This window comes from Vigna unguiculata, chromosome 5 (assembly GCF_004118075.2).
Source record: "Vigna unguiculata cultivar IT97K-499-35 chromosome 5, ASM411807v1, whole genome shotgun sequence".
NCBI lineage: Eukaryota > Viridiplantae > Streptophyta > Magnoliopsida > Fabales > Fabaceae > Vigna > Vigna unguiculata.
Window position 1 is genome coordinate 22,373,079 of NC_040283.1, and position 23,072 is coordinate 22,396,150.

Below are 23,072 nucleotides of genomic sequence, written 5' to 3' on the forward strand. Positions count from 1 at the left end.
CAATAGGGCCTTAGGACTGCTCATAAGAGCCATAGCTAACAAATCCAAACTAAATCGTCACCACCTTCAGATCTACCTTCAAGATTTCCCCTATCTGCTCTCAACAATAAGGTGATCATCGCAAAAGAGAAAGAAAAGCAAGGAATAAACACAAATGAAAGGGTAAGCTAGAATAAAATATTTTAACATGTTATCGAGCAAGCAAATGATAAAACGGGTTATAATCAAACAAAGCAGTAGGCACCCAAATCATGTGAAAGCAAACAATTACAAGACGCTTTGACTCAATATCCGGATAATACGCTTGATATAGAATTCTAAAGGAAGTATGCACCTGTGCTAGTTTCTAAACTCTGTAGAGTCTAGACGCAAGGGGTTATCACCCAACCACACACAAGGTTAATCCTCTAATGTCTTGGGCCCAATATGTCCCAAGACTAGGACCTCCTGCCACTCTCACCACATAAATTATTTTACTCTATGTGAGAGTGAATAATTATTAGAGTTCAGGATACCTTCCTTTATCTAGACATCTCCTATATCAAGGTATACACTAACCACCATCACCAAGAGTTTCCCTTGAAACTCTTTTACCAACAAAATCCACATGCCATATCAAGCATTCCATTCTCATGCAAACCACCACCAACCATACAGTCATGTTTTCCATTTCATACACAACATAACAAGATCCCATTCAATCTCATGCTTTGTAAATGCATACCAATGTCCAACCCAACCAAGTCATGGCTCCTTACATAACAACACATTATGAAAATGATTTGGGATTTTAGAAATAAAACTGCAGCTTGTATAAAGATAATTGAATCAAGAAGCAAATGCAACAAGAACCAGCTTAATTGAATAACTATAGAGTAAGTTATGCACCAAACAAGCAATGAAGGTTAATGCTGTCAACAACCAAACTACAAGGACCTTGCGATAAAAATTGCTCTCACTACAAAGCTCCGATTCAAGATCCGATCGGTCAAAGTGAAGAACTAGGTGTTAAGGTTCAGGTCGATCCAACGGTTAACGAAGTAGGAACCCTCATTTTACGAAAAGTGTACAGTGTAGGAAAATGGGTAGCGCCACACCATATGCTTCTTGGTTGTGAGATTTTGACTTGTTCTACTGCACAATTTGGTATCTTGCACTTTTATCTTCTCAAAATCATTTCAAAGTGGTTTACAGATGATACCAAATTGAACAATTGCAACAATCAATATCTCTTATTCCAATTGTAATCTAAACTACATAAAATTCTCTAACTTATAAATACCTAAACATGAAATTCATCCCAATTCAATGCAATCATCAATCAAACATACTCAACACATTCCATAACCAAAATAAGTACGCTCTAATTCAAAGAAAAAGAATAAGTTCTAGCTTCCCTTACCTGAGAAAAAGAGGGCTAAAGGAAACGAGAGCCCTAACAGCAGCTCACACAACACCATGATAGATTAAGAAGTTGTAATGTATCTGAGGTACACGAAAAAAACTATTAGAGCAACCCCAAGCTGGACCAACACTACTAAGCAGAAAAGGAAGGGAACAAATACAAAGCTCAAGCGTTTTACTTATTTGGAGAGGACTTTAGACTAACTCTAAGAAACACTCTAGTTATGTCCTAGCATAGCTGCTGCTCAAGAGTTGGAAGAGGGAGGGGACTGTTTTCTATAATATGAGACAAAATGAAGAGTGAGGAACTGTAAGGGAGTCTTGGAAGTTTAAAGTGGCTGATCTTAGGTCCTCAAAAAGACCAAGCCTAATTCATCCTTAAAACAGAGTGTAAAATAGAAAAAAAAAAAGGGTCTCACACATAATAAAATAAAATCTACATAAAATATAATCGCCATAGAAGTTAATATTAGATATAACTCACTGCATTGGAAAAAATAAGTATAAATCATAGTATAAAACAACTTAAATATTACAGATTTTAAATGAATGAATACGGGAGAGGTTTACAAAATTTTAAGAGTAAAAACATTTTTAAACATTAATTGTCGTTATTTTTTTAAAGCTTTTTTTTACTCGAATCTTGATATAGAAAATTAGAAGAAAAAAAACGCAATTACATCAAAATCATTTTAAAAGTAAAATAACGTTCAGTAAGATTTGTTTGTATTTGTTGTTCTAATATTGAGCGTGGACTGTGCACTTAATCAACTCACAAAATTTACAATGGGAAAATCTCACATAATTAATCTCCACGTGCATTCCACGTGGCTCCCACAATATCTTCCCCTGTGTGAAATTTGAGTTCTCAACCGCCAATTCTTTCAAGTTCACTCCCTCCACAGACCCCATGGAACTCAATCATCGAAACCACCACCCATGCCCATGGCCACGCTCCTTATTCCCAACCCCTTCAACACCAAACTCCCTGGCCCGCGCTACTCTCACCGGAGGTTCACCTGCTCCTCCGTCACGACCCAATCCCGATCCGCCAAGGAGCACCTTCTCGCCCTCATAGCCGACCAGGACCGCGGCCTCCGGACGCAGAGCGATCCCGTGAAGCGAGCAGCAATTGTCGAAGCCATCGACGCGATGGCCGTCGTAGGCGCTGGCTCCGTCACCACCGGCGATTCTCTGTCGGCGACGTGGCGGCTGCTGTGGACGACAGAGAAGGAGCAACTCTTCATCATCGAGAAGGCTCCCTTGTTTGGAACCCGAGCCGGCGACGTGTTACAGGTCATAGATGTTCGGAATGGGACGCTCAACAACGTCATCACATTTCCCCCTGATGGCGTTTTCTTTGTTCGATCCAGTATCGAGGTTGCGTCGCCGCAGAGAGTGAATTTCAGGTGAATAATTGGGCTTAATAATGATAACAACAATAATGAATAATGATTTTTTTTGTTCATCTGAAATTAATTGAGTTGATTTTTGAGTTTGATTTTGGTGTCATACACACCCTTGCATGTGGATAACGGTATAGTATGCTTATTATTATTGACTCTTGGAAAAACGAGTGTACTCTGTCACTTTGTCTCCTGCAATTATCAATCTTGAGTAGGGGAATTTTTGTCAGCAAGAAGTCAAGCAGTGTTGGTATATTTTCTACCACTTTCTTCTACTATTGAAAAACGACAGTTTCATGACCAGTCTAAAGTTGAGAAAATCTTCTCATCATTCTCTTCCCTAAGGATATCTGACCAATTAACCTCGGCTGGTTCGAAAGAGAGAGGGGAGGGAAAGAAATACATACTTTGTTTGATCCTAACTTCATAAGTGAGGGGAAAACAAATATACAGTTCTATCCGTATAATCAGTAATGGAGAAGATGACATACAAAATAAATCTTGCAATATTTTGTCTGCATACAAGAAATCACCCCCTTTCCTTTTCCTTTAAATCCCTCCAAACATTAGCGGGGAGATTTTGGTACCTAATTTCCCCTTCTCTCCTCTCCTAATTTCTAAATGAAAGAGTTCTAATTAAAATATCCCCTCCCCTTCTCCCTTCATTTACCCTCTAGCAAAACTAAACCCAAAAGGCCTACTGGCCTATTTTGATTGATTTTTTTTTTTTGCCCATTGTCATTAATTTGTCTAGCATTACTCAAGTTTTATATTGTTAACACTTAATATGAAATTTATTTGCCTCTGAGATGGTTTTTGACATTGTATTGTAGTACCATCTTCGTTTACCTATTGAATTGATTCTCTGCTACGAAGTTCCTAAATTTTGGATCGCTTTTTGTTTGTTATACTCTTGTTGTAAATAGCAAATTATTATGATAAAAATATCTTCAATATCTCCATATTGCTATGTAGAATTCTCTTATTCATTTCAGTATATTTTTATTTTCCTATTTTAAATTGATTATTATAAATAGAAATGATGAGATGCAGTAGTTGCCACATTAACCGCTGCGACTGCCACTGTTGGCCATCGTTGTTGAGGTCATTCGTTGGCTAGGAAGGAGTTCGCCATGCCAGTGATCACGATATTTGTAGTTGCATTGGTAACAGAGTTTCCACACATGATAACACGCCACCACTAGGATCGACGGGAGTAGCCCACACACCTTATTCTGGCAAATCTTACTTGTTGGCACCATTATAGACATGGTCATTAGGACCTTTTGAGCTCATTCCAAGGGGTGGTGCTGTAAAATACAAGAATTGCTATGAAAAGCAACATTACATGAAAGAGCTTGTGAGATTTTCTACAAAAATCAAATTAGTAGACAATTTAGGGATATGAAAGACACTTTTTAAGGATATGGATGGGCTTATTTCAACCTCTCCTTGTCTTGCTGTTGTTATAAGACTTGCATCTGTTATGAAAATTTTCTTGTTGCTAGGACAAAATGTATGGAGAAGTATTTGGGTTGAAGGTCATATGGTTAGTGGCTCAAGAGTCTACTATCCAATAGTGAGAAGAAGGTGTATCTGAAGCATTAAGACCAAAAGAAAATGGAAACTTATCGAAATTTGTTAGAGAACACGTACCTGTGGCCTGAACATTCTTTAATTCTCCAGCAATTTGAGATCTGTCCCCAATTTCCATTCTAGAATTCATGATCTCATCCATATAGGTGGATTATGCAGAAATAAAGGTTGCAATATGATCAGAGTGGTGCAACAATAAAGGTTGTGTTTTAGGGTTAATATATACCGTTAGAAACTCCCAAAGATCTAGAGCTTCGATAAATTTAGAAATAATAATATATTTATTTATTCTGTTTTTCAATAATGAGGTCATTGGTCCTAAGTAATAAAGAATAAAGTTACATCATGGATAAGTAAAAAACTTCCTAAAATACCTAATGAGCAGCACGGTCTTGACACAAGCCAACCTTTTATCCCTTATTCATCATATCAATGTAATATTTTTTCATTTAAAGTCTCTTATATTCATTTTCATGTCAAAATTGTTGATAGTATTTTTAGGTGTTTGAAAGCACATAACTGAAAGTTTAATGAGTTTAGATTTCTTACACAAGAAATATTCTAATACATTTGATGGCTGACATTGGTTGTTTAGATTTACAAGTGCAGTATTACGTGGAAAGAACTGGGAAATACCATTGCCACCATTTGGACAGGGTTGGTAAGTACTTTTTAGTTCAATTATATAAGAATATGTTTGATAAGCATTCTCATATGTATCTTTACGTGATAACAAATGATTTCAAAGTTCATTCTTCCACATTTTCCTATCTTCAAATTTAATGATTTTGCTTATTAGCATAGAAGAATGATTGTTAGCTTGCCTGGTTATAGGATGGCTAACTTTCAATGTTTACACTTAAATGTTTGTAGCTTAGGGGTAGCAAAAGCTTTTGTATTAAATTTGAGCTGAAAGTGAAATATACATTATAATTTTAATATTAATATATATTTTATTAATTCTTCATATATTTTGTTTATTAATGTATCTGTTGTGGATAATATAGAAACTAGCCGTATATTGTATTTCTTTTTATGATCCAATGGTCCAACTTGAGAGAGTGTTGGAATGTAATTAGTCATTAGCTCTTACAAATTTGTTAATTATTAGTTGTTACGTCGTATTCTAGGATATTAAATCATTAATTCCTGATTATTAGGTGAAAACTTATTATTTTTTATTATGTAAGTTAATATAAATATATATCATGTTTTATACTTTTTACCCATAACGATCAGACAAATTTCTCTTTTTATAGTCTCCATGAAACATGATTTTAAAGGAAACTTGAAGTCTGGCACAAAAATTTGGGTGTCAAAGTGAATCAATCGACTTATACGGGTTGGTTTACCATGGATTGAGCTAAAAAAAAGTCAGCTCAACTCAACTCACTTTTTGGTGAGATAGATATTTTGTAACCTACCCTGATCCACCATGAGTTGGTGGGTTAGATGGACTAACTCATTTAAGATGATTTTTTTTCCAATTTATTTTATGTTGCAACCATGGTAGTCAAAATCGTGATCCAAAACGTAAGATCTTACGAGTCTATGATCTTTTTCTCCCTCCCCAATCTAGCTTCACTTAAAACTTGAGATCTTCACGGATCGTATTGGACTGTCATTGTAACCTGCAGTGCCTCCCAACAGCAAAAGAGAAGTTGATAGAGTCGCAATGGTGGTTCTCTCGCAGCCTCGCGTTGCATTCCCTTCCAACAGTGAGAGAATAAGCGGATAGACGTTGCGGTGGTGCTGCCTCTATCAACGGCGACTCACACGACGACTACTCTCGCGGTGACATCAACGTACCTAGCGATGCTAGTGGCCTCTTTACACATCTCTTTGCGAGGGGAGATGGAATTGGGACATGCTTTAAAACCCTAATTCTTTAACCTAGTTTTTTAAACATATTAAAACCCAATTTTAAAGTCCAATTAGTGACTCTGAAAGGTAAAAAGAAGTCATTGTAAAAGTTACGACTAAGGTAAAAGTAACTCTTTTAAAATAAGATTGACTCTCTATCTTCTACAAGAGAGAAAAGGCGAGGTTGAAATTAAAATATTAAAAACGGTAGTGTGAAAGATTAAAAAAATAAAAACTCCCATGCTTAATATTAAAAAAATAAAAAATAGTAATTCTTTCTATGATATTAAAACTATTCCCTCTCTTCTATAAATGGGAAACCTATCACTGCACAACTACTTCTACTACATAGTGAGAACTACCACTCCATCTCTTTTCCCTTCATAGGATCTTACTATCCGTGTTACGATCTTTCGATTTACGATTTATATTTTCCTTTTCGATCCGGGTAGGATCTCGATATTGACTAACATGGTTGCAACACAATCAAAGTGGATTGACAAGACTCATTTTTTTATAACATTACAATCAAAGTGTTCACCTATTTCACCAAACATTATTATAAAGATAATAGTTGAAATTTAAAGTATCAATCTACATAATTTGACAAACAAATAAATTAAACATCAAAACTATTAAAAAATATAGTGTTTAAAAAATTCAAATCATCAACTTACATAATTAGAAGTAGTAAATAATTATAATAAAAAAAATTATGAAAAAATAGTATAAAAATAATGAAGGGGGTTACGGGTCAACCCATCTTCAACTCGACTTGAACTCATTCAATTTGAGTTAAGTGAGTCGGGTTCATTTTGACCCACATTTAAGAAAGTTGAACATATTCCAACCCAATTTGACTCAAACCCATGATGAGCTAGGTTTGCTCACGAATTTGTATCTATTTTGACATCTTTACACAAAGGGTACCACAAGACAAGGGATTTGGAAATGGCTTAATCTAATGAAAAAGAACATTATCAGTAAAAAGACATCATGACGTGTGATTGGTAACCATATTGTTGGAGATCCTACATCGACTAGAGATAAAGTCAAATTATAATATATAAGTGGATGCAAGCAAGGTAGTCAAAATCGAGATCTTACTCAAGATTGGAAAGGAAAATATAAATCGTAGATCAGAAGATCGTAACACGGATTGTAAGATCCTACAAATTTTATTATCACTCAAAACTCATAACTAAACTTAATAATATATAAAATAAAAGAGTACATCATTAGGTGCAAGTGCCAATTTACTCTTACTACTTTTTTGAATTTTTACCCGTGGCGCTTATTGTTTTTTTAATCTTTCACAGTGGCGCCTTTTCTCTCTTGTGGACAAGAGGAAGTCACTTTCTATTAAAAAATTACTTTTTACCTTTTGGGTCATTGACAGCCTTCAGTCACATCTTTTTAGTTTTTGGTTGCAGTTTTAATTGTAGTCATTTTGGACTTTAAAATGTTTTAAAAAATAGGCTAAAGTATTAGGGTTTAAAACCCAATTCCAACCCACTAAAATGAAACACCTAAAAAAACCCTATAGTTGTCTTCTACACACAAACACTTACGAGAGGCAAGCATCCAGGCTATGAGCTGTGAGAAGTGCCACAACAAGTGACATCTCTGTGATGAGCTCCGCTGCAACGCTTCGTGAAACTTGCCATTTCCTCATGAGTTGTAATTTTCAATGGTGATCCTTTACGATCCGTAAAAATTGGAACATTCAAGTGACGCGAAATCGGGGAAGGAGAAGAAGATCATAAGCTCATACGATCTTACGTGTTGAAATGTCATTTTGACTACCATGGATGCAAGTCTCACTTTACAAGCCAATTTTGTAAGGTTGAGTTAGGCATAAAGTTTACTATTAAGATGGTATTAGAGTAATCTGAAACCTATCCTAATAAGATTTGTTGTTTGGTAAGCATATTGTGTCACCTGCTATCGAACTATCCATTATTGTCTAGTCTTACACTTGAGATGTATATGCCTCAGTGTGAGGGGTTTGTGTAATAGATCTTCCATCGATTAGAGATAAGACCAAATTACAATATATAATAATTGAGAATGGAGGCTAGAATGTTCTCAAAGGGTGATTGTAGCTAGAGTGTACGTATATAAGTTACATAATTCAGAATACACTACTTTGTACATTGGTGTTGGGTAGTCTATGGGAAAAAAAGAATGGGGAGACTTTTACTAATGGACCAAGAGCTAAGTGTCTACATGACATCACCTTCATTTTAAAACCGTTGGGCAATAACTTTTGGGTCATTCTTACTTATATGACAAATAAGTAGAACACAACATGGGAGAGTTGAATTGTGTTTTCAATTTTGTTTTCAATTTTTTGCAAACATTGTCTGATGATATACAATCCAAGTGATAGTTTTATACTTGATTGATGATCTTTCAAACGTTTCTAAAACCTATGTTTGAAAACTTCTTAGGTTAGTGTAGACATAATAACATGCAATTTTAACTAGATAAGGAGGAAATTACTGGGTGCAATTTATATTGGTTTGTTTGCAAATGCAAATTAAGTTCCATTCTCAATCAACAAATTGAGTTCTACTCTTCAAACTAATGATGCAAGATACAACACATGTATTGTTTCGGCTACTAGACACTCTTGGTTGACCTGTTTGAGTATTGTTTCAAAACTTAGCCACTCTTGACTAACTTGTGAAGTATTGTTTAAATACCTAGCCACTTTTGGGTAAAAGCCTGAGTACTATTTTGGAATGTAGTCGCTCTAGCCCACTAAGTAGTGTTTAACAAACAGTAACTCCTATCTAAGACAAGGTTCGTTTAAGATGTGATCTGAAAGATCACAGATTGCTCACAAGAGAAGGGCAATGTCTAAGTGTACGATGTTTAAACCCTCTATTAGTTTGTTAACGAACACAATAGGGTTTACTTACAAAGCTTTTAGGGCACAAAAACATTTTAGCAACATTTTAACACTTTTGCAAATTGAACTCGTTGCTCTTCTTCTTGAAGGATAACTTTATATAGGTATGGAAGAAAAGAGTGGGTAAAAAACTAAACTGTATTCACAGTGTGAGAATTTAAGTCACTATTGAAACACCAACACAGTGCCCTAACCTTACAATGAATTGATTAATAGGGGTTATTCAAAGTCCGTACGTATTGGTAGACTATATTAAATTTTAAATTTATATAAGTTCTAATACATAAATTAATGTACGGCTACTAACTTTTGTCTCATTTTTATGTGGTTTTGTACTATTTCACCTTCATTAAGAAAGTGTTACACATAATAGCATTGTAACATATACAAATAATTTAACCCTTATAATATTTTTTGCTTCAAAAAAGAATAATTATTTTATCTTTGTTTCTCCTTTTTACTTTTCAGGCCAAACTTTACGTCTTCTCTCACAATTTTTACTCATCTCTTTTCTCTTGCTTTAAAGTTTTAAAGTATACTGGTTCATCAGTAATTGCATAACAAATTTAGGTGAACTGATTCAGGAATAAAGAGCAAATTAGTAAACACGATCCAATTCGAGGTTCTTTAACATGAATTGTGTTTCTAAGTTCTTGATACAATTTACCAGGCTAACGATAAGTGAATGGTATTTCATAGACACTATACTGAATAACCTTTGAATCCAACTCTTGAAAGTTGTCTGGTAATAAATAAGAACCAAATACTTTAAATTCTACCGAACCTCCTATACTACTTGATATGTGACTTAATATGTGATTATACCCAAGTTCCTATGAGTGTAATCTGTAAAAGATAAAAGAACAGTTCTATTAGAGTCTGTTGTTTAGGAGTCTTGAGAAGTTTTATTGCAGTAATGTGCTTGTGTCCTGTTTTTGCAGGTTTGATACTGTGTACCTCGATGATGACCTTCGAGTTGTAAAGGATATCCGGGGAGACTATTTAGTTGTTGACCGAGCTTCCTATAACTGGAAGGAATGAATGGAATCTTCATTTCCTTGTTAACTCTTTTTCATCAATGAAAACTTTCGAAGCAACTGCCCTTACTGTTTTAGTGCAGTTCTTTGCTTTGTTAAGGTCTTTTATCTCTTTTAGTTATGCTAATTTATATGCTTAGTTAAATATTGATTTTGAGATCATCAAGGAGACTTCAGTTACTTCCAGTAACGAGGGAAACATTTTATTTTATGTTCTTCTGAATCTCCAGCTAAATAATATTAAAGGGGCATGCTTGTATCATCCTATAAATACTAATATTCTTAACGTCTTTAAGTTGGATATATGTCCAGTAGAATTGAGGATTTTACCTCTTGCACCTCCAAAAAATTTTCTTCACCCTTTCAATTTCTAAATAATCATTTTACCCTCCATAAAAGATACTTCTGCATTATATATTCCGGATTTGAAAATTTTGAAAACAAGATTTTTGGAATAAATTTTTAGAATGCATGAAATACATTCCGAAATAAATTTTTCAGAATGGAATTTTCGGAAGAAACATTTGGAATGCATATTATGTATTTTGGAATGAGTTATTTACAATTCTCTTGCATGAATTGTGATCTAGAAAGAACTTTCCGCACACATTAAATACATTTCGAAAATAGCTTTCCAATGATTTTTTTTTTTCTGCTTTTTCTCTCTTGTTCTTTATAGTATTCTCCCTCTCTTCTTCCTCTACAGCATTAATGCGACGACAACGGTGACATGACAATGATTGTGTGATATGGTAGGGTGATGAAAGGTGTTTTAAGTTCTTTTCTAATATAATGTGGGTGCAGGTAGTATTTGTGGAGGTTTAGTAAGCAATAGTTTAGAATTGAATGCAAGGTAATGCAAATGTTTCTCTCTATACTTGGGTATGGGAGAAGTTTAATTCTCCATGCATCAGCTTTTAGATTTGATAATATACTTGGAAATGAAATATTTTATTACACAACGCGGAATGTATTTATAAATGCTTCATCCAAGTATAATTTTTTATTTAAATAATAAATACAAGTGATAATATTAATAAATAATCTCAAATTACTTTTTATTTTATTTTTCTTTAATCAAATAGTTTCTACTTTTATTTTTTTCTTTTTAACCGAATAATTTATACTTTTATTTCATTCACTCACATTTTGTCCCTTTCATTTTTCTTTAAACATACCGTACTTAAGAAAAGCACATTTGTTGAGAGATGTTTGCTGAAAGTTTTGTTTTTTTATATATATTTGGAATACGTAATTTAATGTACTTTGAGTGTATAACCATCTATTACACTATAGACCCAACAAATAACAAATCTTGTTATGATAAGTTTTGGATGACTTTGATACCATTTTAAGAAGTGAATATTAAGTCTAAGTCAATCCTACAAAATTAGATTGTAAGATCATGCTTTCATCCACATTGTAGATTTATCTTATCTCTAGTCGGTGAACAATACCATTTTATGAAGTGACCTTTAAGCTTAATTCAACCTTACAAAAATGGCTTGTAAGGTAAGGTTTGCACCTGCTTATATATTGTAAATTTGTCTTATCTATAGTTGATGGGTGATACCATTTAAAAGTTGACTTTAAGCTTAACTCAACCCTATAAACTGGCTTGTAATGTGAGGTTTGCACCTACTTATATATTGTAAATTTGTCTTACCTCTGATCAATGGGAGATCTCCATCATATCCCCTCACGCCAAGGTATATACATCTCTAGTGCCGGATTTGACATTAATGGGTGATTCGATAGTGAGTGACACAATAGGTCCAAAAAATAACAAATCTTTCTAGGATAGGTTTCGTGTGACTTTAATACCATCTTAAGAACTAGACTTTAAATCTAACTCAACCCTAAAAATTTGGCTTGTAAGGTGAGGTTTGCACTTACTTCTTTACTATAAATTTACCTTATCTCTAGTCAATGGGTGATGTCATTTTAAGAAACTAGACTTTAAGCCTAACTCAACTTTTTAAAACTGACTTGTAAAATGAGGTTTGCTCTTACTTATATACTATAAATTCGTCTTATCTCTAGTCGATGTGGGATCTATAAGACATCCCCTAACACCAAGGCATATACATCTCGAGTGGGAGAATAAACATTAATGAGTGGTACAATAGCAGCTCGATAGGAATTGGCATGATAGGTCTAATAAACAACAAATCTTGCTATAATAGGCTTGAAAATGGCTTTAATACCATCTTAGGAAAAAGACTTTAAGCCTAACTCAATCTTACCAAACCAAAAATTAGCTTGTAAGGTGATGTGAAGTGCATAATAACCCAAATGGAGGAGGACTAAGGCGCCACATTGATGCAATTTCTTTTATTTAAATAAGGGCCCAATGCTTTGTAAAATTGGCTAACCAAATTGTTTCTTTGATTAACCAATTAATGGACTTTAATTTTGCTTTATTTTCAAGTTGTAATAAAAGCTCATTTGCCAACTTAAGAATCAACCTTTGGGAAGACCAAGAGGATGAATAGTTGAATGCTTTTGGGGTGACTTTTGGGCTGCCAAATTTGTAGTTACAATCAGCCACTAAGTAATGGGATCATAAATAGCTTAAGTGGGATATAATTGCAATTTATGGGACTTTTTTAATTCCAGTGGTTAAAGCTTCTATATAAGCTAAACCATTTTATCAATGAAGACAAGTTGAGTTTTTTTTTTCCAGAAAATATTATAGCTTTCTTTTCTATCTTAGTGAGAGTGATTCTCCTAAGTTCTTGAATGATTCAAGAATCACTGAGTTTTATCAAAGGTCCTTCATACCTTTGTGTGTTTAAACTCTTAGGCTTATCTTCCATCCTTGGAAGTGTGACGTCTATCAATTTCCACTCCATCTTCTTATCTATTTCTATTTTCTCATTTTAAAAAATTGCTCATATTTCTTGCTTATTAGCATTCCAACCTTGATAGATCAGTAAAACGAATCCACCCTTCTAGATTCACATCATAAGGTGAAGTTTGCATCCACTTATATTTTACAAATTCGTCTTATCTCTAGTCGATGTGGAATCTCCAACAATATTAATAATAATTTTATCTTCCTTTTTTGGTGTATAATGCAAGCATCAGATAACGACAAACCAAATCAACCATCAGAGCAGCACTGGTCGAAGCGGAAACACAACGCTCTCCACTAAGCAAGCATAGATCGTGACACCAAAAAGAGCGAGCATCACCATACAACACTAATTGATCAACTTTCTATCACGTGAATTCCACCACAAAATGCAACAGGCTCCACCGTTCGACCTTGCTAGAGACCATATGAACATGCAAGCAACCCAAATCACCTCATGCATCGCTAGACAATACGACATATAAGCCTAAAGCACGAGTACTCACTAGAACAAGTCCAAATTGTGAAACTAGATCTGCTTTGCACATCCAAATAGTTTCAACGACATCTCCAACAATGAATGACAAACTCTCGTAAACGGTGGTGAGACTAGACATCACTTCCACACCGTTGCACATCCATATTGCCATCAACAAACACACGGTGATCGACAACTGCAAGTTCAATAATGAGGCACCTGTGCAGTACATGTGGTTTTGGTGATCTTGTTTGTACATGTCATCATAAGCCATTTATGACTTTTAAGACATCACTTCCACCAACATCAGCATCTAGTGTTGTAGAAACTTTTGGTGCTTTTGTTCTTTCTCTCTTTGTTGGTGCATTGATTTGGGTGTATTCTAAGAAGGTAAAGTGAATGAAGAAATTTGATTATCCCATTGAGTCAGAGGTTTGTCCTAATCATAACCCATTTCTAAAAAAAAGTAGTGGCTAAGTTGATCATCCCATTGAGTTAAAGGCCTTTAATTGGGTGTATTCTAAGAAAAGCAATGGCTAAGTAGATAGCAACCTGATGTTACAATACCTATGTTCAAAAAAGAACGTTCTAGAAAGTACACCTACTATGGAGAAAATTTGACGACACTCGAGACTTTAAGTAGAAAGAAAGTTTGCACCCAATCGGGACGAACCATATCGCATTACAAACTCCTTCTAAAACAGAGCTTACAAGCTACAAAGATCTTAATGGAAAGCTAATCAACGATGTCAGCTAAAGACAAACCTAAAGGGAAACAAAGTGTAAGGACAAACATCCAAACAAGTTAAAGCCTACCTCGACAACATAAAACCTACCAAAGTCAATAGCACAAGTTAAAGCCTGCCCCGACAGCCATGAGCCTACCTAAGTAGGTAGCACAAGTTAAAGCTTGCTCAGACAATTTATGAACCTACCTAAGTTGGTAGCACAATTGAAAGTCTTCTCGATAGCACATGAGCCTACCTAAGTCGATAACACAAGTTAAAGCCTACTCCGATAGCACATGAACCTACCTAAGACAATAGCATAAGTTAAAGCCTGCTTCAGCAACACACAAGCCTACCTAAGTTGGTAGCACAAGTTAAAGACAAGTCTACATAAGTTGGTAGCACAAGTTAAAGTCTGCTTCGACAGTACACGAGCCTACCTAAGCCGGTAGCACAAGTTAAAGTCTTCCTCCACCTACCAATCAAACTTTCAAGCTTAGGGGAATTGTGTACATACCCAACCCTACAAATATACCTAAGAGCATGGCCAAACAAAGCTCATTTAGCCTTATTGGCCTAAAGTGGCTAAACAATATTAACAAAAATATTTGTTGGTCTCATTATCGTATATTAATAGTATATATGATCAAATCTCGATAGTTTTGTTATATGATATATTGATATCATAAATGTTCTTTTATGCCATATATCAACAAAATATATGATTAATGTGATTAAATAATATATTGTTGTTACTATCATGTTGTTATGTCGTAAATATTATAAGTTTTTATTATCTTTTATTTTATAAAGATTTTAGTACAAAGACACCTCAAAGGGCTATTATACTTTCCTTGACCTCAACTTCTAATTGATGTGTAACTATTGAGTGTATTCAAACTTTCAAATGTATTTTGAATTGACTTCTTGATTGCATAATGTAAGTTTAAGTTTTGGATTATACATTATGAAATTTTAAATATATTTTGGATTTACAATCCTAAAATCAAATTTGTATTATGCATTATGCGATCCAAAAGCTAATTTGTAACTTCTAGATCACACAATCTATAAGTAAAAGTTGTTCAATTTTTTTAAAGTTTTATTTTAACTTTTTTAAGTCCATATTTACGCAATGTAATTGTACCATAGTAATAAGTATTATATTACATTATGATCACTATTATCATAACTTCGGTTGTTATTCCGAAAGATAGAAATGGAATCCAAATTTTAAAACAACGTATCGTATGAAGTTGCTAAAATTTCTGACATGATGGTTCGCAAAGAAATTATGGAGTGTACAGAAAGAAATAATCTTGTTTAAAATTTGAACCCATCTCGATGGACCCATAAAAGCAAAACTACTTGAGTGGATCCATTTAGTGGTAATTATAGAGTCTTTTCTTTTCCACACCTTCAGTTTTTCTAATTAGTAAGAATGGAAGGGATGTAACAGTTCAGAAAACTGAGTTAGACTCGCAAATCTCAATTTTAACATTTTTTATAAGCTAAAATTTTCATAGATTATAAAAAATAAATGTTCAATTGTGTGGGACCTAACTTATGAAATCCGTATTAGTTCAAAATGATGATATACTACAAGTATTGGTAGAACTAAACCTTTTGGGTAGATTAAAACTCCGTTGAGAATTTATTACGCTGCAATGTATTAAAAATATTTTTAATATACTTTAAAATACCAAAATCAATAAAATTGTTATTTTATATAATATATATATATATATATATATATATATATATATATTTTGTAATCATATGTAATGCCACTTAGAGTGGAACAATACACAAGAGTGGACATATACGTTTAAGTAAATGCTAAATTGACATAATGGTAGATACACATGCTCACATTCTGTGAAAATATCTATGTAATTGAGAATCTGTGTTTAATTGCGATTGTGTATAAAAAGCTTGTTTGGTCAACTATAATTAAATTATAACAAACAAAATTAGCCTTTAACTTAATGGATGGAAAGAAATTTTTACTATTGTATAATTATGGGGGGTGAATGATTAATGGAAATACACAACTCAAAATTAATTAAAAATTAGGTAATTTATGTAAAATCAAATTTTAAGGCAAAAAGTTAACAGTATTTTGCAAATTGAAGATATAAATTCTAAATTCTAAAAGTTCGAAATAATTCAAAATAAATAAATACTCAAATCGGTTCCGAAAGATTAATGCTGGGAGGTTTTAATTTTTACTAAAATTATCATTTAAATGGTTATTTGAAAAATTTATACTTACATATAACTCATTCTATATCAAATACAAAGCAGAGTTTATTCCAATGCATCAAATATCAACTACACATAAAAGAGTTTAGAGAAAATCAAATTGTTGTCTCAATATCTCATTTACTTGCAAATCTTAATAATAGATTATTAGTCGTCATACTCCTTTTATAAATAACAATTTGACTATTTATTCAACTTTTGAAAGAACATGTTAAAATTAGAATGGTAAACAGAAACATTTTATAGTCAACATCATATGAAGTTGCATATTCTCCCTTACGCAATTTATCAAAGACACTTTTTTTTTATGTTTTAGTTTTTGATCTTTATATTATGATACATTTTTTTTTTTGTATGTTAGCATAAATGCCATATGGGGTTTGTTTTTGCTTTATTTTTAATGTTTGATTTGATGTGAGTGGTTGATTATGGACAAATTTGTGATAGTTGACTAATTGGATTTGGGGTGAATGTGACGTTTGGAGTCCCAGTGAGTCCCACACTGGGAAGATGAAGAGGACATAGTAGTGCATCAGCAACTGGGAAAAAGTGGTGCAAAAGATGAGAACACAAAATAGATTTTGGATTGTGTTGTGATTGTGCACTTATGCTTTCTTTGAATGAGTTAAGGATTAGAAAAATAAAAGAATCAATAGTGAAATTGTTGGAATCGAGAAAAAGTGAAGAAAGATAATTGAAAACTTTTTTGATTGACTATTGTAATAGAGAAAATAAATAAATTAACTAGATAATATATTAAGTTATTAAAACATTTTTAGTTAAAATTGAATGAGAATTAGTATGAGTGAAAAAAAAAAGTAAAAATATTTTTTTTCCCAATTTTCTTTAAGTTTTGTCAAATAAGTCCTAATTTTGGTTTTGTGTTCAAATAGATCTCATTTTTTGTCAATTTTGCTCAATTAAGTCCTTTTTTGTTAACACCGTTTAAATCATTAATGACCATGAAGAGTGACTGTCACGTGTCACTTCATGATTTTTTTGATTTTTTTATTTTAAATTTTTAAATGTACACGTGTCAACCCAATAGTGTGCCACGTATCAAAGTAAATTTTCTATATTCAATTTGATCCTATATTTGTTAGTTTTGTTCAAGTTAGTCCCAATTTTGTTTAAATTTGACCAATTTTATTCCTATCGAAGATGTGACCAAATTTAATTTTTATATCAAAGTTATAATGATGTGAATTTTAATATATTATATAAAAATATTTAATAAAAATATTGAATTTTAATATAAAAATTAAATTTGGTTTCAATTTGGAGAGGGACCAAATTGATTCATGTTAACAAAAATTAGGACTAAATTGAACAAAAATAACAAATATAGGGGCCAAATTGAATATAGAACATTGACTTTGACACGTGGCACGCTACTGGGTTGACACGTGGACATTTAAAAAAAATTAAAAAAATTAAAAAAATTTAAAAATTCAAAAGAAAAATTCAAAAAAATCACGAAGTGACACGTGGCAGTCACTATTCATGACCGTTAATGATTTAAACGGTGTTAGAAAAAAATGACCCAATTGAATAAAATTTATGAAAATTGGAACCTATTTGAACACAAATCCAAAATTAAGATTTATTTGACAAAACTTGACCAAAATTGGGACCAACAAGATATTTTAACAAAAAAAAATTTTAGTTATGAAATAGAAAATAAAAAAAAAATTATTTAAAAATTAAACTTTTATTCATTTACATAATTAAATGTAAATAATGTATACATTTTTCGCATACTAATTTTAAAAAATTAAAATATAATAAAGTTAATTTACAAATTAAATGATTGCATTTAAAATTTTTCATAAAATAAGTTATTAAATATTAAAATAATTTATATGTTTCTTATTTAATATTGATAAAATATTCATGATTTGCAAAATGATAGCATGAGGTTATATATAAAAAAATATTTTATTTTTCAAGATTTAATGTCTCGGTTTTTAAACTTTTTATGTCTTTTTTTTTTTCGCTTTTGGTGTTTTCATCTTAACTACTCGTGAAGAAAGAAGAGTGTGAATTATACTCATTTGGTTATGTTTATTCGAGAGAACATGGAATGAAATAAATGTGGGAATATGTGATTAGTTTCTTTGTCAAACACAGGATGAAATAAGAAGAAAGTTGACACGCTTATATTACTTATCTCTTTCTTGGATTATCCTAAATTTGTTATATAATAAATTCAAGCTTTAATTAATAAATTAATTTCATTATTTAAGTTTAAGGATTAAAATTTACTTTAGTTTATTTCTATTAAGGGGTGTTATGTAATTCGAAAGTATTGCATATCAAAATTTAGATTATTTTTTCCCTCTTTACCACCATTCATCCATCTCCACCTTCCACCACTTTCCTTCACTTTCCACAACCTTCCTCTCAAATTTGAATCTTACAAAGAAACCTTAACTCAAACTTGTTTTCCATCTTCGCACAATTCAAAACCCTAATATTCCAAAAATATTCTCACTTTGAGCATGAAACCAAGATTGTGGTGCTTGTTTTAACGCGTATATAGCTTTGTTAAGTTTAAAAACAATATCAAAGTTGGAAGTAGTGAAACTTGGTGGTTGAATCATGTATATAGTCTCTTCAAGATTATCATGGAGAAAAGCATTATTTACATCTGCTAAATGAATCAACCATTGATAGGTGAGAGCGATGGTAAGAATGATGTGAATAATAGCATGCTTGAGGACAAAGATGAATGGTTCAGTTTAATAAAGCCTAAGGTTTGATGAAACCCTTTTGTAGTAAGATGAGTCTTGTGCGTTTGAAGTGTCACATCTACATTGAACTTGTTTTAGAAAATACATTTGCAACCTATAATAAGAACTGCTAGTGAAACCAGAAGCCCTAAGGAAGAATCAAAACTACTAGTGGAAGAACTAAAACCATGAGAGAAAGAAATAGAACCACCTTCAGAAGAATTAGAACCAGCAAAGCGAAATGGGCAATGAGCAAGAGGAATTTGAGGCCTAGCAAGTCACTTTGTTTGAAGGTTGAGGAATTTAGATCAGGAGAAAGAAAGCCCAAGGAGTGAAAAGAAGACCATCATACGTAAGCTCACTCAAGCCATTTTTTAGATTTGTCATTTCTGCTTTGTGGGATGTTTGGACCCAATTATAGTTTGTGGTTTCTTGGGTTTTATTGTTGTCTTGTTGTCTGCACAAGAAGGTGAGAGAGAGGGTTGAGTGATCTTAGTTGATAAGAAAAGAAAAGAAGCATAATGTAAGACCCGTAAAAATTAATTAATTAAATAATTAATTAATTAATAAATGCGGGTAGTGGGAGTCTTTAATACATTAATTATTAATTTATATGACATGGAAATGTACTAGCTCAAGTGGTTGAGAGTACTTGATTATGTGATAAAAAAACCACCTGCCGAATATAGTGCCAGATAGTATGGTTGACCAACGTTGGCCAATCCTTGTCCCAAGTTGACCAGTTTTGACTCGTTGACTATCCATTGAGAAGCGAACATGTGGCAGTGCGCTTTCTCTCCCCAAAATTAGGGTTTCCCATGTGTGTCGTGATGACTCTGAATGCATTTTTGCGAGGCTCACGACAATAGTGTGGTGGTGTTTAGTTTGGTTCGAACTGGTGTAGATCTGTGAAGGTTAGAAATCGCGTGCAGATTCGTTATCGTGCTTCGTCTCTTCATATGCGTGATTATAGTGTGAGAGGGAGGAGAGACTCATGTTGTTGCATTGATGGTGAAGCACTGCTTCTATTACAGGTGCGAGCTCATGGTGGCTTCGTGTGAGGGACGAAGCTCGTTGCAGTGAGGAAGAAGATGACTTCATCAGTTCGTGCAAATAACTTTTTGTGTGGCTTCCATGGCTGACGGCGTCGAGCATGGTGACTTTGGGGGGAGACGATGGTGGTGTGAAGACAACGCAGCGGAGCTCCATGTTGGCTGTTGTAGGTCTCGCGATCTCTGATGGAGCAGTAGTGGTAGTTTTTCGGTGCGACGTTAAACAATAAGGTGCATATGGTGGTGTCAACGTGATGCGTCAGAGAAGACGGTGGCACGCAGTGGAGGTTCGTTTTGGGCTGCGGCAGAAGACTACGACGGTGGCGCGACATAATGGGGGTTGTTTCGGTGAGTTGTAAGCGTGAAGGAGGAAGTCGACAACAGTGCGATGATGGCTAGCCTTAGGCGCAGCAGCGGCTGCGGCATGGTGAGGGTGAGAGAGGAGAAGAAATTAGGGTTAGGGTTTCTGATGTGTGAAGGAGAGAAGGCGATGAGGTGTCATGTTTTGGTTGGGTATTTTTAGAGAGTGGAGGATTGATGACGTGGCAAGTTTTAAGTGGTTATTTTAGTGAGTGGAGGATTGAGGATGTGACAAACTTTAATTGGTTATTTAAATGAGTGAAGGATTGTCACGTGGCGTAATCTGGTTGAGTGGAGAGTAAGTGATATTAAGGTGCAAATTAGTAAAAAGAAGGGGTGTAGAACAGAGTTAGAAGACCCTATTTTAAGAGGGGTGTGGAAAATAAAAACTGGAGGTGCCAATTTAGCTCCAGAAATATTCCTTTTCAGAAATAGATAGCCCAATTGCAGAAGGGGGTGTAAAAATGAAAACTGAGGGTGCATTTAGTACCTGAACTATTCCTCTCCAAAATTTTGATTTTTGGGACTTATTTTGTGACTTAAATTATTCCCAATTCACACTCTTAAGGACCTAAATTAAATTCCAGTTGCATTATTAAACTCACGAATATCCAATAATATATTATGCAACTAAAATCAATTTTTAAGCGCAAAAATGATATTAAATCCCAAAAATTTAAACACTTAATGAGAGCAAAGGTTCAAACTCATCATACCCTCCAGGTAGTCTGGAAGTGGGAGGTGTTGGCGCCTCGTGAGCAGTGCTAGGCGATATTGCTGCAGTAGAATTATATTTTGCTCGTTTGTTTTACGTGGTCTACAAGGCTTCTAGGATAACTTAAAGGTCAGCTTGTTGATGTTCCTTGAGTTGTGGCTCAGAACATATCCTTTGAGTTGTGGCTCGGGATAGGGGTTAAGCACGTGGCGTTCCTTGAGTTGTAGCTCGAAATGGCATCCCTCGAGTTGTGGCTCAGGATGGCGGATGAACACGAAGAACTTTTGAGTTGTGGCTCGGGTTGGCGAGTGTTGTCGGTGTGAGTGTGCTGGTTGTGGCCTGCACGGATGGGTCCAGATAGATTGCCCTCCTCAGTAATTAGCTGACGAGTTTGGTAGTCTTGGGACGTTACGAGCTATGTTTGTATTGGGAACTCGACCTGGCGTTACAGTGTGTGACCTGGCGTTACAGTGTGTGATCTGGCGTTTCCTGCACGTGCTCTATCAGTTGTGGCCAATATGTGTGGCAACAAGACACCTTAAGATACTTACTATAAAGAACAAAGGAGGAATTACAAAATTTTTATAAAATACAGGAGAAACCATTAGAATGCAGGGAGAAGCCCTGCGTGCAAATGTTAGACCCAATTGTTAGGACCATCACGTGTGCCTTTCTATTGTATGATATGATGAGACTTTTTCGATTTTTTTCCCCAAATGGTGCAATTTTAATCGGTATTTCCCAAACTGGTGAACTTTTTTTTAAACTCTCCACAGAGGTAAGTCGTGTCAAAATGGCACGACTTTGTCATGAAAAAGTCGTCCAAATATGAGACGACTTTGATTAAGATCGAACCAAAGTCTCACCATAATGGGACGACTTCATTAACAAGGAAAGTCTTGCCATAATGGCACGACTTTAGTATTGGGCTATAAAAGAAGTCTTGCCATGATGGCACGACTTCAGTATTAGGCTATAATAGAAGTCTTGCCATGATGGCACAACTTCAGTGTGTTTGGTATAAAGAAAGTCTTGCCATAATGGCACGACTTCAGTGTTAGGCTATATTAAAAAAGTCTTGTCACAATTAGGGATGTAAAAAATACTCGTGCCCGCAGATATCTGCGGATAAAATCCGTGGTGAATAGTTAGTACCCGCGGGTATTTATTACCCACGAGTAGCGGGTAACAGGTATTTTAATACCCGCTTATAAACGGGTCGGGTACGGGTATTATACTATCCGTACCCACTTTGTTTTTTTCTGTTTTTTCTGTTTTTCTTGGGCCTAAGGGTTGGTCCAAAGGGAAACAGACCCTAAGTCTGCCCTAACCCTTCCATTCCTCTCACTTTGCAGAAAACACAGCTGTTAACTCTTCCTTTCACAACGAGAAGCTCTATTAGGGTTTGATTCCTCGTTCCTGTAAAGTTCGCTCAAAGCTCCTTCCTGCTCAATGTAAGTTATCCTTCGTCTCGTACCATCCCTCCCTTGCCATATTTTCATGTTTGCCCAACTAGGGTTCTGTAGGGAGCTCCTCTTATGTTTTGTTCCGCTATTTTTCCAGTTCCCTAAATTGTTCTGGAGTTGTTGTGCTCACTCTTGTGGTGTCGAGGTCCTATGCTAAACCCTTTCTAGGTAAGGGAAGCTAGGACTCATTGTTTTA

The 23,072-nt window shown here is 34.3% G+C and overlaps 1 protein-coding gene across 1 annotated transcript; it reads left to right on the forward strand.

Annotated features, from left to right (window-relative positions):
• Positions 1 to 2,287: 2,287 nt before the first annotated feature.
• Positions 2,288 to 10,485, forward strand: LOC114183983 (probable plastid-lipid-associated protein 11, chloroplastic). Its single transcript, XM_028071205.1, has 3 exons — positions 2,288 to 2,813; positions 5,002 to 5,067; positions 10,128 to 10,485. The coding sequence occupies exons 1-3, from the start codon at positions 2,344 to 2,346 to the stop codon at positions 10,225 to 10,227; spliced, it is 636 nt and encodes a 211-aa protein (XP_027927006.1). The 5' UTR covers positions 2,288 to 2,343; the 3' UTR covers positions 10,228 to 10,485.
• The last annotated feature ends 12,587 nt before the right edge of the window (positions 10,486 to 23,072 follow it).

Coding starts and splice junctions, on each gene's coding strand:
- LOC114183983 (XM_028071205.1), top strand. CDS start 2,344: ATGCCCATGGCCACGCTCCTTATTCCCAACCCCTTCAACACCAAACTC. Junction 2,814..5,001: donor CCGCAGAGAGTGAATTTCAG/GTGAATAATTGG, acceptor TTGGTTGTTTAG/ATTTACAAGTGCAGTATTAC. Junction 5,068..10,127: donor CCACCATTTGGACAGGGTTG/GTAAGTACTTTT, acceptor CTGTTTTTGCAG/GTTTGATACTGTGTACCTCG.